Source organism: Gambusia affinis, linkage group LG11 (genome assembly GCF_019740435.1).
Source record: "Gambusia affinis linkage group LG11, SWU_Gaff_1.0, whole genome shotgun sequence".
NCBI lineage: Eukaryota > Metazoa > Chordata > Actinopteri > Cyprinodontiformes > Poeciliidae > Gambusia > Gambusia affinis.
Window position 1 is genome coordinate 8,167,907 of NC_057878.1, and position 19,645 is coordinate 8,187,551.

General features: G+C 40.8%; 1 protein-coding gene and 1 long non-coding RNA gene across 3 annotated transcripts; one reads left to right on the forward strand and one right to left on the reverse strand.

The window, feature by feature from the left end:
* The first annotated feature begins 223 nt into the window (after positions 1–223).
* LOC122840456 (C-type lectin domain family 17, member A-like) lies at positions 224–18,058 on the forward strand. 2 transcript variants are annotated; one of them, XM_044132902.1, is made up of 7 exons: positions 224–714; positions 14,200–14,308; positions 14,402–14,503; positions 15,006–15,149; positions 16,579–16,721; positions 17,489–17,592; positions 17,744–18,058. In XM_044132902.1, the coding sequence occupies exons 2-7, from the start codon at positions 14,239–14,241 to the stop codon at positions 17,904–17,906; spliced, it is 726 nt and encodes a 241-aa protein (XP_043988837.1). In that variant the 5' UTR covers positions 224–714; positions 14,200–14,238; the 3' UTR covers positions 17,907–18,058. The 2 variants fall into 2 exon arrangements, with proteins under 2 accessions (XP_043988837.1, XP_043988839.1); XM_044132904.1 differs by lacking the exon at positions 224–714 and adding an exon at positions 6,940–8,002.
* Positions 462–4,281, reverse strand: LOC122840460. The gene is made up of 2 exons (XR_006372231.1): positions 2,196–4,281; positions 462–2,160 (listed from the first exon to the last, which is right to left on the reverse strand). It is a non-coding gene; the product is annotated as an uncharacterized LOC122840460 (long non-coding RNA).
* Positions 18,059–19,645: the final 1,587 nt, after the last annotated feature.

The following is a 19,645-nucleotide window of genomic DNA, read 5'->3' on the forward strand; positions in this document are numbered from 1 at the left end:
TGACCTAGAAGTCAGGAAGGAATTCAGATTTGGAGAGATGTGGAATAACAATCACTAAAGAGAGGAAATACTTTTCATGCAGTTGCTATTCGCATAGGAAATCTGGCGCCGTTAAATGTCAATTCAAACTAAACTCTCTTTCCTTTGCTTGTGTTGCGAAGCACAAGGTTGGACGAATATGGCTTGGAAAGCAAACTGTTAGGAGAAGATAAGAACAACACTTTGTGATAAATTGGCTTATTTGGCACTTTTGAAACGGAGCAGATGTGAGGTCAAAAGGGTCTGAACATTTCCAAGGAACTTCCAATACACAACCACTGTGAAATGGAGCCAGATGACTACGCAAATGGAGGAGAGCAACGCCATTGGTCAAAGCTTCCCAATACACACCAGTAGAGCTGGGACTCTATAATAACCTGATGTCAGAAGTAGAAGTTAAGAAATTTTGGATTACTGTGACGATGTGTATGATGTTGTAGATCTGCAGATGTGCATTAAAAATCTCTTCTCGTTCGACTATGAGCAGACGGAGTTCCAAGTCTTCTGTAATTCTTTATTTAAATATAATTATGAGTTTAGACACCTATAAATTCTCCCACAAAATGGTGAACCCCGACGTGCCGATTGAGCCAATTCAAATTTGAGGGGAATGAAAAGGTGTCTCTCTCCAGGCTGGCTACAGAACAAGGATCCGGCCCAGACACAGAAAAAGAGGTAAGAACTTTATCTCTTTTACTTATAAAAGTACAGAATGGATTCTTGTCTGGTGGCAGTCTGAAGAGCTAAAAAGTGATGAGGTTCTTTACTGCTCATTGACAAACGATCCCTTGCGCAAGGGGGGGTTGAATAAACCTTTCAAAGGCTCATAGTTACCTTTTACATTCTGGAAACGTAAACAACCCTTAAAATAAGCACCTTTGTCAGTCTGGCTTTGCGCCCTTTTTGGCGATGTCTAACACTTTAGGAATTTCCATTCCGCGTTATAAGTTACCGTATTTCAGTGAACCTGGTGAAGCTCTTTTGAGCAGGCACTTTCGTGAGCTGATTAATTATTACATAGCACGATTTGTTAAATACGGCAAGAGGCCGTGATAGTATGGCAAGAGGCCATGAGTTTAATATTAAGCCAGCTGAATCTGCGAAGAGAGATTGCGATCTCTATAAGTGAGGCCAGAGAGTATTCCGAAACTTCCTCGGATTAAAAGCGACGGAACTCTCAAGTAAGAGAAATAGCAGATTTCTCCGTGTGGCCTGAGATATATGTGTAAGAAAAAAAAGAAGAAATTGCGATCTCTTAAGTTGAAGTAAAAGCACTAAGGAAAAGGTCGACTGGACTGTGTAATCCCACCGAGGGGAGCATGGCTCCAATAGGAGACCTTTAACAATTCTGAGACGTCTTGAAGTTTAGAAACTGAGTTTTTTTAAAAGGATTATTTATGTGAGTTAACTGCAGTAATTGTTTCTTTAATTTCTTTGTCTGAGATCTCTGGAAGAGGGTTGGAGTTATTTTGTGCCTTGGCTGAGATAATTCAAGTTCTAACATAATCAATTGTGTGCACACATAAAATTGGACACTGGCTAGTTAAATCTGTAGCCAACTAAAATTTTATATATTTACATTTTATAAATAATTATAATAGTCAAAGTATATATTCCCCGGGGAGGAAGAAGAAGAAGAGTATAACGATAATAAAAGATAGGAAGCAAAAAATATAAAGAATGAATGTTGCAGAGACGAATGGCTGAATAATTGGGAATGTATGTTGTATATGTATCTGCTGTGTAAATATTTAATCGGCATGCCTCTGTTTATACAGTAAATTCTGAAATGTGTATGTTTCGACTTATTAAATGAAGTGATTGCCTACAAAGCTTTTGAAGAAATTAAAGCTGTGTTCTGCTCAAAGGTTAAAAATTTGGTCTCTATTTTTGACCGCAATTGTTTTAAAATGTAACTTTATGCTGTGTATTAAAGGCATTTATAAAATACATATTTTGCTGAAGAAAAAAACAGGTAAAAGGTGGTGTTGAAGAGGGACAAAGCTCCTAGTTAAATTTGCACCTAAGAGAGAAAGAAAAGCGTTTCTGGCTGATTCCCAGGAATAGGCACACACAAACATTCCCAAAGCACCATTTCTGTCCCTCCAACTGTTTCTCTCTCTCTCTCTCTCTCTCTCTCTCTCTCTCGACCCCACCTCACTCTCTTGATCAACCTTTCGCCCCATCTCTCTGGCTCTACCACACCTCACGGGTCAAGGGATCTAACGTAATTCATAACCAGTCCTTGTTCACACCCAGTTGTAGTCCACAGCAATAAGACAGCCCACTTCCCATTACGTCCAATTAGCCCCCACCCTTGACCATTTTGGATAGAAGCACAGAGCAGTGACACTTTTCCTTTTCTTCTCTCTGCTTAAAGCGGACAGAAGGTTAAAGCATAAGTCCGAAGTAACTAAATAATACAGACCTTAATCAAAATAATCATTGTTTCTAGACACTGAACTATGTTGAAGATCATTTAAATGTATATTTGACTGTAAATAGAGTTAAAGAACTGCAAAGAACTTGCTAAACTGCTACATCTATTAAAGAATATATAACATATTTAGCAACAATAAGCAAACAATACTACAAGGAATAAATGTAACAAGCGCAATAACTAAAATAATGAACTAATTCTTTACTAACTCCAAATGAAAGGTTGAGATTAACAAAACTGCAACTGACTGGAAAAATTTAAACTGAATTTCAATAGTTAGACAACTGCTTAAAGACAAACAGAATGAGCAATATATTTTACAGCTATTTAAGGAGGAAGGTGAAAAACTACGGGAAGAACTTAGTTTAACAGCAGCTCACTGAACTCAAAAATAATTAAAAAAATAAACAAAAAACAAACTAAAAAAAACTACAAATGACTAAATGAATCCTGCGGGTTGTATCCAGCCCCGGAAGGAGTCCTGAACATTACAGGTGATTTTGGATATTGGAACGATGACTAACTAATGAATTCTAGACAATTAAGGGTAGTTTTCCCTCTGACCTGGAAGAATTAGATCACTAGCCAACAACAGTTATATTTCATAAATAAGTACACTAGCTAACTGAAGTTACATTAACTAATTTCCCGAGGAAGAACGTAAGGTAAATGGCCTTAACTGCAGGAAATTCTGAGATCTCTGAATTAGTAAGATAAGGAAACTTGAATAAGTAATATTCTGCAGAAGTGAAGATTATTTGTTCTGGCAAAAATAATAATTAGTGTCAATAATGTAAGCGGCAGTGTACACAGATAAATTAGGGAATTAACTATATTATCATGACACTAAATTATGTTCTAAATAAATGGGGAAAGAAGTATGAAAGTGTGTGTGAGTAGGCCTACTGGAATGATGTTGATGTGTGCGCACTGAGATGTGTGATAAAGAGTTATGTGAAGGATACATATGGATGGATGACTGTAAAAGAAGAGTGAATGAGCAAAGTATGACAAATTAAATGGAAGTTTGAATGAGAGGCGTATGATAAAGTGTGATCGCATGTAATGAAAAGCTTAAAATTGCATGTTTTGGCTTTAAGCACAGGCAAGTTTCCTTTATTATTAGAAGTGAACGACTTGACAGTGAAACTGGTGATTGCTTGGAGTTGTGTGTGATGCATGCATAGGGAGGAAACGCGCATGCTTTGGCTTCGCTGCATGAATAGCGGGTTGCAGGTCCCAATGATTAAACTAAGGTTAAACCAAGCAGAGCATAGGGTTAGGTAAGGTAGGAACAGGCAATAAATATGCACACACACTGACACACAACCACACAGTGCAATGCAACAAAGATTAGCTGTACAAGAATTAGACTAAGTGCAAGTGAGGTTATGTATACGATTGTTTTTATGTTGTCTAAGTTTTGTCTAAATGTTGATTTGTTCGTCTTATGTGTGTTTACTAACATCCCTCTGACCTAGTACAATTTAGTTATTATTTGGTTGAGGAATACCAAATTCACACCAACATTTCTTTATGAAACTACCATCTTTAAACAAATCTTACAAGGCCTCTAATCATCCAAAGCAAGCCTGACCTCTCAGTACTCAAAAGTCCGGACAATAGTGAAGTTTGGCAGGATGCCTTTAAGATTCTGCAATTGATCTACAACATCATACACATCGTCACAATAATCCATTTGTGCCTACGGGGATTACACAAATTTCAGTCACTTCATTTTGCATACCTAATACCCATGGTACACTAAGAGAATGATTTTTACTTATGTAAAAAACTCACAGGTGAATATGTTACAGACAATTAACAACAATACCCAGACACGCTTCCTTTCCCAATATCACTCCTCAAAGGGACACTGTAAATCAAACTTTAACAAAAATTCTCTGACAACACCATAAAGGAATTGGTTAAAAAGAAAGGTAGTATATACAATATCTAACGTGGCAGATTTAAAATAAAATATCCATGTAGATGCATAATAATAACATCACCTTTAGGATTTAATAAACATGAGAAATTATCAAATTCAACCCAAAGGATATTATTGTTTTAGTTCACTCAGCCAGTACTCAGGTTCAGCCATTCACTTGGCAAATCTGCTCTTCCTGCTTTCAGCTTCTGAAAGACAATTCTCATGGGAATATTCATCAAAACAGGATAGAGTTTTGTTTAGGTTATATAAATCTATTGACCAGGGTTTTCATGCAAAAGAAAGAAACAGGGAAAGAAGCAAAAGGGAACAGCAATAGGGCCAGTAATCCCTGTTTCCTCTGGAAGACTTCTATCTGCACTTATAGGTTCTGGCTTTTTTCTTGTTCTGTGTTGTTTCAAATGAGAGATTTAGCAACATTGAAATTTATTTTTGTGTATATGTACATGCATAGCTTGTTCAGATATGCTGGACAGCCCTTAGTCCAATTTAGTGCTTCATCTAGTAATTTTGTCATTCCATTATGCCAATCATTTCTACTATTCAGTGTTGAAGTAATGTAATTATTGTTACACCACATTAAGTCCAGTACACAATTAATTAGCAAATTACCCCCCTATGACCATGACTACACCCTTTTGGTAAGGGAATTTAACAATTTAACTATCTAACTCGTGTATCCTAATATCTATTTATTTATTTATTATTTGCATTTGTTTATCATTTTAGTTTATTCTGTACAATACTTCCAGATTACAACATTTCAGTGCTGAGAGACTGAGCCGGTGCTCCGACAAGTTATCAAACATAGTAGTGAGTTTTAATATAATCATTTCCTTTTATTTCTCATTGAGCCAGGCATCTTCAATTCACTGGTCTGTGAAGGTTATCAATTAGTGAAGGTTAAAACATCATATTCCAAATTTCCCCAAACTCTACTTTATTTGTTGTAATGTGTAATTATAGTAATAAGGATTAGATCATGCACCCTATCCTGTAATTCAATTTATGAGGATTTGGATTGTTAGGGTTAATGCTTGATGTTCAGAACATTGCTCCTTTTGTGCTTAAGTAACCCTGCACATATTGAAGCTATTTCCTTTCTCCTAGCGCTAATTTATTTGTGTATTTATTTTCATTTTCTTGTATTCCTCCTTTCACTTAAGGCACTGTGTTTCCTCAATGCTACTTGGTTCTCTAGTCCTTCAAATTTTTGGAATAATATTAGTTTTGATTTTAATAATTCAATTGGAATTTAACTTTTCTGGTTCTATTTCGAAAGATCAGTTAAGATGACCTCAATTTATTTATTTATCTTTCTAAGGAAGTCTTATTTTGAAAAAGAGACAGTTTTCTAATATATATATATATATACATATATACATACATATATATACACATATACATACATACATACATACATACATATATATAATATATACATATATATATATATATACATATACATATATATATATATATACATATATATATATACATATAGTCTTTAGATTTCAGTTATAGTATTAATGTACACTGTATTTCAGGATTGACCCAAAATGTTGATGTGGCCCAAAGGTATACTTCCAGTAGAGAGTCGTTGATATTGAGGTTTAACAACCTGAATTCTGATTGCTTAATTCAATTTTTAACTTTAGCCATATTCTCATTGTATGGTCATCATACCGTGTCTCCAGGTTCACTTCTCCTGTTCTGGAGATATTTAGGTGTCTTCCATCAGAAGAAGGTGACTAGAATAAGACAGATTTTCAGCTTCTGGAAAAGACAGAACTGAAAGCAGAAACAATTAGTACCATTAATTAGGCAAAGCATGCAATCAAAACCTGGTCCTGTTTGTACTCACTCATATTAAGGCTGAATCTGTTTATCTGGTGAGAATCCTAATTTGAACTTAACATCTCGTCTTCCATAATGTTTTTCTGACATCATATTTCGTGTTTGACCGCTACAACAAGGTTCAGACTGATGTGAGAGATAACTTATTTTTCCTCCACAATTTTAGCTACAGAAACAGTTGGCAACCAACATATCAAAACCATGACATTTTGACTTTAGTGTAAATTTCCCAACTTCTTTACATTCATTAAGTATAGATGCCGAGATCGAATTTTTTAAGAAAGCAGGGTGCACATTTGTCTGTTGCTGAAAGTGTACAAATAAAACAACCTATTGTATTGTTCAATGACATTGATGTTTTCCTAAAACAATTTCTGATTGATTTTCCTGTTAGTATTGTTTCTATGTGTGATGGTCATGTGACATAGTCAACTAAAGACTAAATCTGGTTAACTTCAGACAATTTGTTTGGTTTTTAATATCAACTGTTCTATGTAAAAGCATTATTGTGACACAGTTCTTTACTAAATCTATATTTTTTTTTTGTTCTAACCTTTAACCTGCTGACCCCCCTTGAGACTAATAATTTATCTAAACTCTTTTCCTAAGGGGAGCGATATCTGTCACCTGGTTAGCAGTGCATGAGGTAATGAATTGTTTTGCCATGGGAGAACTCATTATTTTCATTACTCAACAGAACATGCTAGTTTAGCTTATAGATAATTTAGACAAGGTGTTAACCAGTCAACTAGAATTGAGGACATTTGCTTTGTAATGGGAATAAAATAACATTTACACAAAATTATAAGTCTAATTAAATTGATCAATTTCCTTCTCAATAGTTATTGTTTCATTTAATTATGTATTTAGTTGCATTGGTGTATTGGCTTAATCGTAGCATTAGTTTATCATCTTTTTAGATCTTCCTGGTGGACTGTCCGTTGCCCCGGGTTGCATGACGGTTCTGGTGCTGCTGATCTTTCCATCCATGGCTGTTGCCAATCGGTGTGGAGACCGTTTCCTGTGCTCAGCCGTTGTTGTTGCTGGTCTGAGCGTCATTCCTTGCTTCGTGTTAGAGCAGGCGTTGTGCCAGTGCTCCATGGTCCACGCAGATTTCTGCTGTGGAGATGAGTTTTGGTTCTCCATGTTGGCATGCTGTGAAGTTATAATGTCACCAGCCAGCAGCTTCATTGACACTCCTCCTTTAGTGCCAATCTTGTCATGTGCAACTCTTCCATGGCTGACAGATCCACCACTTAATGATTAATAATGTGATTATTTGAAGTGGGTTATTTTATTTTCCTGTAACCAAATCACTCGTTTTAATTCAATCTTATTTACTGCCGCATCCACTTTTATTAGTTATAATTGTAGCATTATCTGTATAGTTGCTTTTGTTTTAGATTGCAGAGGTCTCCCAATAACAAACCAATTGCATCTATTTATTAACTATAGTCTTTAAAGGGAATAAGTATCACAACAAGTATCTCGGTGGAACCTCCAATTTTGTGGGAGAATTTATAGGTGTCTAAACTCAATTATATTTAAATAAAGAATTACAGAAGACTCGGAACTCCGTCTGCTCAAAGTCGAACGAGAAGAGATTTTTAATGCACATCTGCGGATCTACAACATCATACACATCGTCACAGTAATCCAAAATCTCTTAACTTCTACTTCTGACATCAGGTTATTATAGAGTCCCAGCTCTACTGGTGTGTATTGGGAAGCTTTGACCAATGGCGTTGCTCTCCTCCATTTGCGTAGACATCTGGCTCCATTTCACAGGGGTTGTATATTGGAAGTTCCTTGGAAATGTTCAGACCCTTTTGACCTCACATCTGCTCCGTTTCAAAAGTGCCAAATAAGCCAATTTATCACAAAGTGTTGTACTTATCTTATCCTAACAGTTTGCTTTCCAAGCCACATTCGTCCAACTTTGTGCTTCGCAACACAATCAAAGGAAAGAGAGTTTAGTTTGAATTGACATTTAACGGCGCCAGATTTCCTACGTGAATAGCAACTCCATGAAAAGTATTTCCTCTCTTTAGTAATTGTTATTCCACATCTCTCCAAATCTGAATTCCTTCCTGACTTCTAGGTCAGATTGACCCAGTCTATTTGACTCAATACATTTCTTTTAGGTTAAAACATTGGTAATACCAATGGCGTCGTGAGGAAACAAGGAAATCTGACGGAAGAAACACAGGGAGCGATCAGAACACGAGGAGAGATCAGAGCACAAGGAGCGATCATAGAAGGTTTCTTTTCTTAAGGAAACGTCTACCAGTTGAGGCAAACACTCAGGCACTGGAGTGTCAGCTAGGCGGTCCTTATGAAGCGCCTCCGCAGCTCTTGATGATTAGACACAGGTGCGTCTACAGGTTGGCCGCCACACTTCTCCAGGGGCTCCGCTCAATGGTGACATCAGGTGGCTGTGAGAGGAAATAGCTTCCCAGAGAACCCAGAACAAAAACAGAAAAAATAACCCCAACCTAACAGTACCCCCCCTCAACGGACGCCACCTGGCGGCCGAGAAGAGGAGGAAGGCTGAGAGGCGGTGAAATCACTAATAAGGGAGGGGTCAAGGATAAAGGAGCGGGGAACCCAAGAGCGTTCCTCTGGACCGTAGCCCTCCCAGTCAACGAGGTACTGGTGACCCCGACCGCGCCGACGGGAAGCCACAATCCTGCGGACAGTGAATGCAGGATGACCGTCAATAAGACGGGTGGGAGGAGGGGGTTCGGCCGGAGGGCAAAGATTACTGGACAGGACCGGTTTAATCTGGGAGACATGGAAAGTAGCATGAACACGTAGGGAGGGAGGAAGGCGTACAGCTGCTGGACTGATGACTGACATTATCTCAAACGGGCCAATAAACCTGGGAGACAATTTCTTGGACATGGACTTGAGGGGTATGTCCCGGGTAGACAACCAGACCTTCTGCCCGACCAAAGAAGTGGGCGCAGTGGTTCTTCTCCGGTCAGCCTGTTTCTTGTTCTGAGTGGCAGTGTGATTAAGTGCCGTGATGGTTTCTGACCAGATCTTTTTACAACGGCCAATGTGATGCTGTACTGACGTTACCGATATGTCCTTCTCGTTGGATGGCAGGAGAGGGGGCTGGTAGCCGAGAGAGACCTCGAACGGGGAAAACCCTGTGGCTGCTGAAATGTGACTGTTGTGTGCATATTCTACCCATGGTAGATATTGAGCCCAGTCTTCGGGGTTAGATGCAGTCAGGCAACGCAACATGGCCTCCAGCTCCTGATTTAACCTCTCCATCTGGCCGTTAGTCTGGGGATGGTAACCAGAGGTTAATGACACTTTCCCCCCTAGGGCGGAACAAAATTGTCGCCAAACTTGGGAGATAAACTGAGGACCCCGATCAGAAAGTATCTCCTGAGGGATGCCATGTAATTTAAAGACATGTTTAATGAGCAGCATGGCAGTTTGAGCGGCAGTGGGGAGTTTGCGAAGGGGAACAAAATGACAAGACTTGGAGAAGCGGTCAACGATTGTGAAAATGGTGGTCATAGCCTTAGATGGGGATAATCCAGTGACAAAGTCAATAGCGATGTGAGACCAAGGTCTCTTGGGGATAGGTAATGGCTGGAGTAATCCTGTGGGTGGCTGATGGGAGGACTTGTTCCTGGAACAGACTGGACATGCTAACACAAACTCTTTGACATCTTTATGAACTGATGGCCACCAGAACCTTCGGTTGACCAACCCAATAGTTCGACTGATACCTGGATGTCCGGAAAACTTTGAGGAATGTATCCACTGTAGGAAGCGGGATCGAGCGGAGGCAGGGACGTACGTCCTCCCCTGTGGACATGACTCAGGGACAGGCTCGGTTAGCTGGGCTTGACGGATGAGGTCTTCAACCTCCCAGGTAACTACTCCCACCGTGCAGCTGGGGGGAAGCAGGGGAGCGAGTTCCTTCTCGGAGTCATCAGGTGCATAAAGTCTAGAGAGGGCATCAGGCTTGACATTTTTAGAACCTGGACGGTAAGAAATAGACAGGTTGAATCGAGAAAAGAATAATGACCAGCGCGACTGTCGAGGGTTTGAACGTTTAGCTGACTGAATGTGAGACAGGTTCTTATGGTCAGTCCAAACTACTATGGGATGCTCAGCTCCCTCTAGCCAGTGTCACCATTCCTCTAGAGCGAGCTTAATAGCCAGTAACTCTCCGTCTCCCACATCATAGTTGTGTTCTGCTGGTGAAAGTCTGCGAGAGAAAAATGCACAGGGGTGAGTACTATTATCTTTTTCAGAAACTTGAGACAGCACAGCTCCCACTCCAGAGTCTGAAGCATCGACCTCGAGGATGAACTGTTTAGTGGTATCCGGCTGAACTAGTACAGGGGCGTTAGCAAACAGGTTCTTGAGTCGGTTGAAGGCTTCCTCTGCTTGTGGGGTCCAGGTAAAACTAGACTTTGTGGATGTGAGCGCAGTTAGGGGTAAAGCGGTCTGGCTATAATTCCGTATGAAACGGCAGTAAAAGTTGGCAAAACCCAAGAACCGTTGCAGCTGTTTACGGGTCTCAGGTCTAGGCCAGTCCAACACAGCTCTGATCTTGTCCTCTGAGGGTCTTACCTGCCCGCTCTCAAGGACGTAGCCCAGGAAGGTAACGGATGATTGATGGAACTCACACTTCTCTGCCTTTACGTACAGTTTGTTCTCCAAGAGGCGTTGGAGAACCTTTCTGACATGCATCTTGTGCTCCTCCAGGGACTTGGAATAAATCAGTATGTCGTCTAGATAAACGAAGACAAACACATTAATGAAATCTCTGAGGACATCGTTTACAAGTGCTTGGAAAAAGGCGGGCGCATTTGATAAACCAAACGGCATAACTAAATACTCATAGTGTCCCATGGGTGTCTTGAATGCCGTCTTCCACTCATCTCCCTCGCGAATGCGAAGGAGGTGGTAGGCATTGCGGAGATAGAGTTTGGAGAAAATGGTAGCTTCCTGGACAGGGTCAAAGGCTGAGGAAAGAAGAGGTAAAGGATATTTATTTTTAATGGTGATCTGGTTCAACCCCCTGTAGTCAATACACGGCCTCAAGGACCCATCCTTCTTCCCCACGAAGAAGAACCCTGCCCCAAGGGGTGACGAAGAAGTGCGTATAATGCCTGCTGCTAATGAGTCATTAATGTATTTCTCCATGGTCTGACGTTCTGGACGGGAGATATTGTAAAGTCGGCTGGTGGGTAGTGGGGCTCCGGGCAACAGATCTATGGCACAATCATAGGGGCGGTGGGGGGGTAGAGTGAGTGCTTTGCTCTTACTGAAGACTGCAGCCAGATCATTATATTCAAGGGGAACAACTGACAGGTCAGGGGAATCGGTCTCATGCTGCTCTGCTGTTATGGAAGTCGGGGTAACGGCAGAGTGGAGACAAGTTGCATGGCACTCACTGGACCATGATTCAATAGTAGTCCTTCTCCAGTTTATCTGTGGGTTATGTGCGAGTAGCCACTCGAACCCCAGAATAACAGGGGAGCTGACTGCGGGGAAAACAAAAAAAGAAATTAGCTCTGAATGGTTACCAGAAATCACAAGACGGACGGGTGTAGTCCTCTGGGTAATCCTGGGCAGGACCTCCCCATTTAGGGCTGAAACACGAAGTGGAACAGGGAGTGGTTCTGTAGGGATCCCTAGCTGTTCAACAAGGGTAGAGTCAATTAGATTTTGTTCACAACCTGAGTCAATGAAAACAGTCAGAGGAAGAGATTGATGGCGATGGAAAAGTGTAGCAGAAATAAGGAGACGAGATCTTCTATTGGCGGGTTGCACTGGCAGCCTCCTCGTCGTTACCGCCGGGCCTGCAAGTTTAAACGTACGGGGCAGTTAGCAATGAAATGGTTGGGACCCCCGCAATACAAGCACAACCAAGAGACTAGTCTCTTTTGCCTCTCCTCAGGTGTCAGGCGAGTGTTACCCAGCTGCATGGGCTCAGGTTCTGAGGTCTCCGAGGGGTTTGGTACCTCCTGAAGACTAGGACGGGTAGCTTGTAGGGGGGCTCTGGCTGAGAGAATTCAGCGATTTCTCTCCTTGGCTTAGACCGAATTCTATTATCCAGTTTTATGGTCAGACTTATAAACTCTTCTAGAGTCTCAGGTTCATCCAGAGTAGCTAATTCATCTTTGATCTGTTCACTTAATGCATGGAAGTAAGCACTTTTAAGTGCAGTAGCATCCCATTTAGAGGCGGCTGCCTTTATCCTAAAGTCAATAGCAAAATCGGACACCGTTCGTTGCCCCTGTTTTAGGTTCCAGAGTTCTCGGGAAGCTGAAGTCTGGTCCGTCTCTTGACTAAACACCTGTTTTAATTCCTTAATGAAATCGGAATATGAACAACCAAAATCAGTGGGGGAGGAAAACTTGGCTTCGGCCCAAACCAGAGCTCGACCGGACAGCTGGGACAGCACATAAGCTATTTTAGCATTGTCGTGTGGAAAACTTTGAGGACAAGAATTGAAAATGATGGAACATTGTAAGATAAATCCCCCACATTTGTGCACATCACCTGTGAACTTCTCGGGGTCTGGCAGCCGGATCTTCGAAAACGTGGAACGGATTAGCGGGTCTGGGACTGCAGGTGAGGTTGGAGCTGGAGGCTGCGCCTGCTGAACGGAACCTTGCAAAAAGTTAGACAACTCTGTCAACCGACGGTTTGTTTCGGCCTGTCTATTACCAAACTCTCTTAAAGCTGAATCATGTGACTGTATGAGAGCGTGTTGTTCAGATAAAGCCCTTCTTATTGCGTCTGCTGGGGTAGGCTGTTGGCCTGAGTGTTCTGTCATGTTGGGTGCTAGCCGGGTTACCCACATGCAAGAACACGCTAAGAGAGGCAATATGAAACAATAATTTTATTTTGGGAAAAGGTAGTGGGATCAGGGGGAAAAAGTCCTGGAGCCTGGGAATGAAGGTAAACGGTCGTCGGACTGTTGATGAGAATAGGCGGAGTGAAACACGGGACAGATCCAAGGTAATAATTTTGAGTATATTTCAGAGAGTGCTTACTTGGAGGCGGAGTGAGGGTTTGTCGGTGGCGGTGGCTGAAGAAATGGATTACCGTTTGGAGAGCGAGCAGGTAAGCCTTGTAGTTGGAGAGGAGCGCGGGTCGACTTCCAAGCGGGGTTCCGGTGATTTGCTCCTGGAACATGAAGCGCCGGCAGGCCTAGCCTGTGGCGAGCCGTAGGGAATCCACGGGGAGGGACCAGGGAGGTGAATGCACGAGGAAGGCAACCGATTGGTAATACCAATGGCGCCGTGAGGAAACAAGGAAATCTGACGGAAGAAACACAGGGAGCAATCAGAACACGAGGAGCGATCATAGAAGGTTTCTTTTCTTAAGGAAACGTCTACCAGTTGAGGCAAACACTCAGGCACTGGCGTGTCAGCTAGGCGGTCCTTATGAAGCGCCTCCGCAGCTCTTGATGATTAGACACAGGTGCGTCTACAGGTTGGCCGCCACACTTCTCCAGGGGCTCCGCTCAATGGTGACATCAGGTGGCTGTGAAAGGAAATAGCAGCTTCCCAGAGAACCCAGAACAAAAACAGGAAAAATAATCCCAACCTAACATCAATTTGTGTTCAAATTGTTTGAGTTACTACCCGAGTTGAAGTCTGTTATGTTGTCTTCTGTATTTTATGTTGGCCCAATTCATCATTTTTTGAAATATGGTTTTCTAACCTTTTTTTCTTAATAAATTAAGGATCTTTTTGAAACTATTCAGTATCTCTGTCTGGTAGATGTTAATACCTCACACTGGCCTATAGGCTCACAGGACTAATTTTAACTCTAAAAAAATTTTTTTCTTTCTTTCTCAGAACTTGTTACTTCCTCATTTTAAACTCAGTTTTGCAATTCTCATATACGTCTGGTTTTGCTGCAGATCGGAGAGTCTACAAAACGTTCAGCATCTGTCAAAGCAATGGACGAAATTTATATGAATACCCATTCTGTGAAAACTGCCTGCCAAATTCCTGTTAGAAAAAATGAAGGTAAGAACAACATGAGAAAGAGAAGCATGAATATATTTTGTCATTAATATGTAGTAGAAATGAATGTCATTGAAATGTATTTCCTTTGATAAGGTCCTGGCAGCTCTAAGAAGAAGATCTATGTGGGTGTCATCATCTTTCTGGTTCTTCTGAATGTTTTGATGCTGATTGGACTCATCAGCCTTGGTCTCTACTGTGAGTCCGACTACCTTTATTTTATCCTACCACTGTCTTTAAATTACTTGTGGATAAAGTGAACTTTTTGCTGCTGTCTTTTGGATTTCTTCAGCCTCTTTTAATTAAAACTAATTAAAATAACCACTGCTTGAAATGGCATGTTTCACCAATTCAGTGGTGAAAACAATGTAAGATGTGAAAGTTAAAAACGGAAAAACAGCTTGCTTCCAGTTTGAACATTTCTGATAAGTAACACCTGAAAGGACATGCTGCAAAACTTTGTTGGAAATAGTCTGTTAGAAAGCATCGCCTCGGTAGCAGAAGCTTAATTTTTTTTGTTTTAAAAGAGGCTAATCTCACACCAAACTCAATCTCATTTCTTTCTTTGTACTGGTTGTGTGTGCTAATTTCCTGAAACTATCTTCCAGAATGACATAATCTGGCACTTTAGCTTAAAGATTATAACTTTGCTCAAATTTACTACATGTTTTTTTTTAACAACATTTTCTGTTGTTAATAGATCATAACGCAGGTGATATTGCCAGCAGCAATTTGACTGAATGTCAACAGGATGGAAATAACAACATTTCCATCCTAATTGAGGAACGAGACCTGCTGAATGCCAACCTCACTGCAGTTACTCAAGAGCTGATGAAGCTTCGAGGTTTGTCCAGACAGCTTCATTTCTTTCATGAGTCGTGTTCTGGTACTGGACGGCGAGGCTGATTAGTGACGCAAACAATTTTTTTTTTACTTATGAGGAATAGTCGATTAATGTTTTATTAGAATAAATTGAGTTCCAATCGACGTCTGCTTAGACCTTTTTTTAGTCTTGAAGTCTGTACTGATGGCATAGTTACTTTAAAAAAGTAACTTTAATTGGATTACCGATTACTTGATTTGGAAAGTAACTTAGATTACAAGTAACTTTCAGCAACTGTTGACAATAATGTTCCACCATCTATAAATATTACATTTAGCTTTGCCAATACTTTATTGCAAGTTATTTCATAAAGCTAACATCAACTATGTTTCTCCATTTATAAGGTTGAACTGTACGGGAGATTGTTTAATGTTTATAATAGTTCGGTTCTGCATTACGGACCTGCGTTTGCTGTCAGAGCCCAGCGCACAGAGCTCCTCCTGCTGCTCCACAACTCAGATAGTCCGCTGCACAGATTTGACCAAAACTACCTGCTTATCAGGCAAATTCTGGTATTTAGTATGTGTCAACTTAACATTTAAAAACAAGCCCAAAACAACAACAAAAAAATATACAACCCGTGACTCTTTACATTTGCAATCGACTTTAGAAAAAGCAAGCCCAAAGTCACTTATAATAGTCTGCCTTGGCAACAGAAACTCAAAATTGTTCCTGTTTTTTAAGCAAAAAAACCCAAAAATCAGATGCACATCTCTCTCTTCCCTCAATGATTTACATTTATGTCACAGCAATCAGCTGCTGCCGTCGCATAGAAACGGCGATAAAGAAAATAACATTATGTTCCAAAAGGAAATAGTGACGGACGGTGATTTGGATAAGTAACTTTAATCTGATTACTGGATTTGAAATAGTAACGCGGCAGATTACTTGCTACTGAAAAAAGTGGTCCGACGTCACTGGTAGTCTGGTCACCCTGAAGCAGAGCCAGATGACGCAGGAATGAAGATGGCGAAGTCACACCAGAACGGGAAAGAGGAATGGTCCAAACAAAGTCCGGTGTGGGATGCAAAATGTAGCTACTTGATGCAGTTCTGTTTTGAAATATAGACACCCAACAAACTCCTTCAAACACCTTCGTTCTGCTGAGCTGCGTGACGGTGAAGAGTCAATTCTGTTAAAAAAAAATATGAGTAAACAACTTTTTTTATTTCTGTTCAGCAGCCTAATAGATTCATGTTTTGTAATATTTTATGTGTAAGTTTAGAAAGGTGACAAAACCATATTTTCTGCTTATTTAGTCAGTATTTATTAGAACGGACACTAAATACAGATTTTTTTGGCGTATTATGAAATTTTAGACACTTGTTATTGATAGACTGTCTGCTCTCTCGATACAAGAGAAAACTCTGTTTGTCTTTTATTCTTTTAGAATCAACTTGTCCTACAGGATGGATAACGTCCAGCGTTTCCTGTTACTATTTCTCTAACGAAGCTGGTTCCTGGGATGAAGGCAGGAGGGACTGCATTGACAGAGGAGCAGATCTGCTAGTGATGAACAATGCTGAGGAGAAGGTGCTGCGTTCTCTTTATTAGTCAGATACATTTTATTTGTGTGCAAAATAAGTCCATAAGTTTCTTAAATGGTTAATGTTATGTCATATGCTCTTATATTAGAAAAAAAATAATGCATGCATTCACACATCTTGAAATGTTCAACATTTTGTCCGTTAGAACATAATTCTCAGGGTGTGGTTTGGGGCGTTAGTGTCATTGACACTTACACAAAGTAGCACATGACAGTGAAGTGTTAGTGAAGTGATGCATGGTTTTCTCTTTTCTATGCAACTAAAATCTTAAAAGTGCGGTGTAGCTACGTTTGTATTCTGAGTTGATAGTTTGTAGATCCAATCGTTTGCTCCAATTACAGCCGCAGGTTTACAGCTGCTGTTTACTAAATGTTTTCTGAAAAACTACTGAGATTGAATTACACAGAGGTTTAGGGTGATGAGAGTAAAGGGAGCTAAACTTTTTAGTTCTTTGTTTTTATCTTTGACAACCAAGTATCATTTCCGTTTTACTTCACAGTACATTGTGTGTAAGATCAAGACCAGAAACTAAGGCTTTATTAGTGTATTAAAGTCAGTCAGTTTGGTCTGGTCTTAAATGAGTAAAAATAAATGAGTTAATTAATTAAATCAGTGGGAAATGTAAAATAAAACAACCCAGAAACAAATAAGGTTTGCTCAAATGTTTAAGATAGACTTATTTGTAAGCAGTATTTGGCAAACAATTCATAAAGGTTTCATACACATTACATAGTTTTGTGCCTTATTTGACAGACATTCCTTGCTGCTCTCATAAAGAATGAAGCTTGGATTGGTTTAAATGATAAAGAAACTGAGGGTTCCTGGAAATGGGTTGATGGAAACTCCCCGGAGTTCAAGTAAGTGATTAGATATTTGATTCAGTGCGGAGAGGCACAAACAGAGACATGTGGTTTTATTTTTGTACTTTAAATCACAATATCAGCTGTTTGATTGTGTCTGTTGTTGCGTCGTATGAAACATTGTCTAATTCTGTCATAAATTTAACAGGAACTGGTACAACTCTCAGCCTGATAATGGTGGGACAAGCGGAAGATGGGGAGAGGAGGACTGTGTACTTGTCAATAACTACGGCAAAGCGACTTGGAATGACTTTTCATGTGATGGGGCTAAACACTGGATCTGTGAAAAAGTGCTGAAATTGTCCGTTTGAAAAAAAAGGTCTCTAAATATAATGGTTTTGATTTTATTCTTGAATTTTAGGCATTCCATCTCTAAAAACAAAGCTTTAATAAAGTGCTTTAATAGTCCTGCTTCTAGTCACGATGAATTTAAATATTACAATAAACAATATTTTCTGCTTTCTGCCTGGTCACTGTTTATTACAATTTCCAATGTCAAAATCAAGAGGCGATTTGTACACAGTAACTCACCTGCAGTATTAACTGGTGTCTCTGTGTGACTTAATGCTACACAGCTTTATGTGAAATTAAGTGAGTGTAATTTGCAAGGTAAAGCAACATCGCAGAGGACGTATTCAAGTTATTTCACAGTTTGACAGAGATCAGAGACTGCCATCTGCTGGAGACTGTGGTAACTGCACCGAGGACGTGACATGAAAACTGATGCGTGGCTAGATGCTACTGGAGATGTTGTGCGTCAGTGAACAAATAACCCTAAAGAAAATTACAACTTTATGCAGAAAAATGTATCCAGACCGTGTCAGTTGGTGGTTTATTAGTTGTAATATTAACAAATTTATTCATATTTGAGGATTTTCAGAGATTTGATTTCCTTAACAGTATTGCTGTTAAGTGGAACATAAACATGTTTCTGTGTAGATAATGTGCTCTTATTCTGTCTAACCCAGACTGTAGTTTGTCTTAACAAGCCCTGTATCTAGATTAACTCGGTACATGAAGTACAAAATTATGACTTCATACATTTTAAAAGTCTAGAAAAAAACCCAAAAACAAACATAATCCATCCATCCATCCATCAATCCATCCATCCATCCATCCATCCATTTTTCTTCCGGTTATCCGGGGTCGGGTCATAGGGGTAACAGCTTCAGAAGGGAGGCCCAGACTTCCCTCTCCCCAGCCACTTCTTCCAGCTCCTCCAGAGGAATCCCAAGGTGTTCCCAGGCCAGCCGAGAAACATAGTCTGTCTCTCGGCTGTGGGATTGAGGAGGTCTTCGAAGTATTCTGCCCAATGGCCGACAACGTCCTGAGTTGAGGTCAGCAGCACACCATCCCCAATATAAACAGTGTTGGTGCTGTACAGCTCTCCCCCTGAGATGCCGGATAATGGACCAGAATCGCCTCGAAGCTGTACGGAAGTCTTTCTCCATGGCCTCTCCAAAATCCTCCCACGCCCAGGTTTTTGTCTCAGCAACCACCCGAGCCACATGCCGCTTTGCCCACCGGTACCCATTGGCTGCTTCTGGAGTCCCACAGGCCAAAAAGGCCCGATAGGACTCCTTCTTCAGCCTGACAGCATCCCTCACTGAAGGTGTCCACCAACGGGTTCGAAGGTCGCCGCCACGGCCGTTGCGGCCACAGCTCCGATAGGCCGCCTTGACAATGGAGGCACGGACCACGGTCCACTCAGACTCCATGTCTCCCACCTCCCCCGGGACGTGTTCGAAGTTCTGCCAGAGGTGGGAGTTAAAGCTCTGTCTCACAGGGGATTCCGCCAGACGTTCCCAGCACACCCTCACAACACGTTTGGGCCTGCCAGGTCTGACTGGCATCCTCCCCCACCAGCGGAGCGAACTCACCACCAGGTAGTGGTCAGTGGACAGCTCCGCACCTCTCTTCACCCGAGTGTCCAATACACACGGCCGCAGATCTGATGAAACAATGACAAAGTCGATCATCAAACTACGGCCTAGGTGTCCCGGTGCCAAGTGTACATATGGACACTCTTATACTTGAACATGGTGTTCGT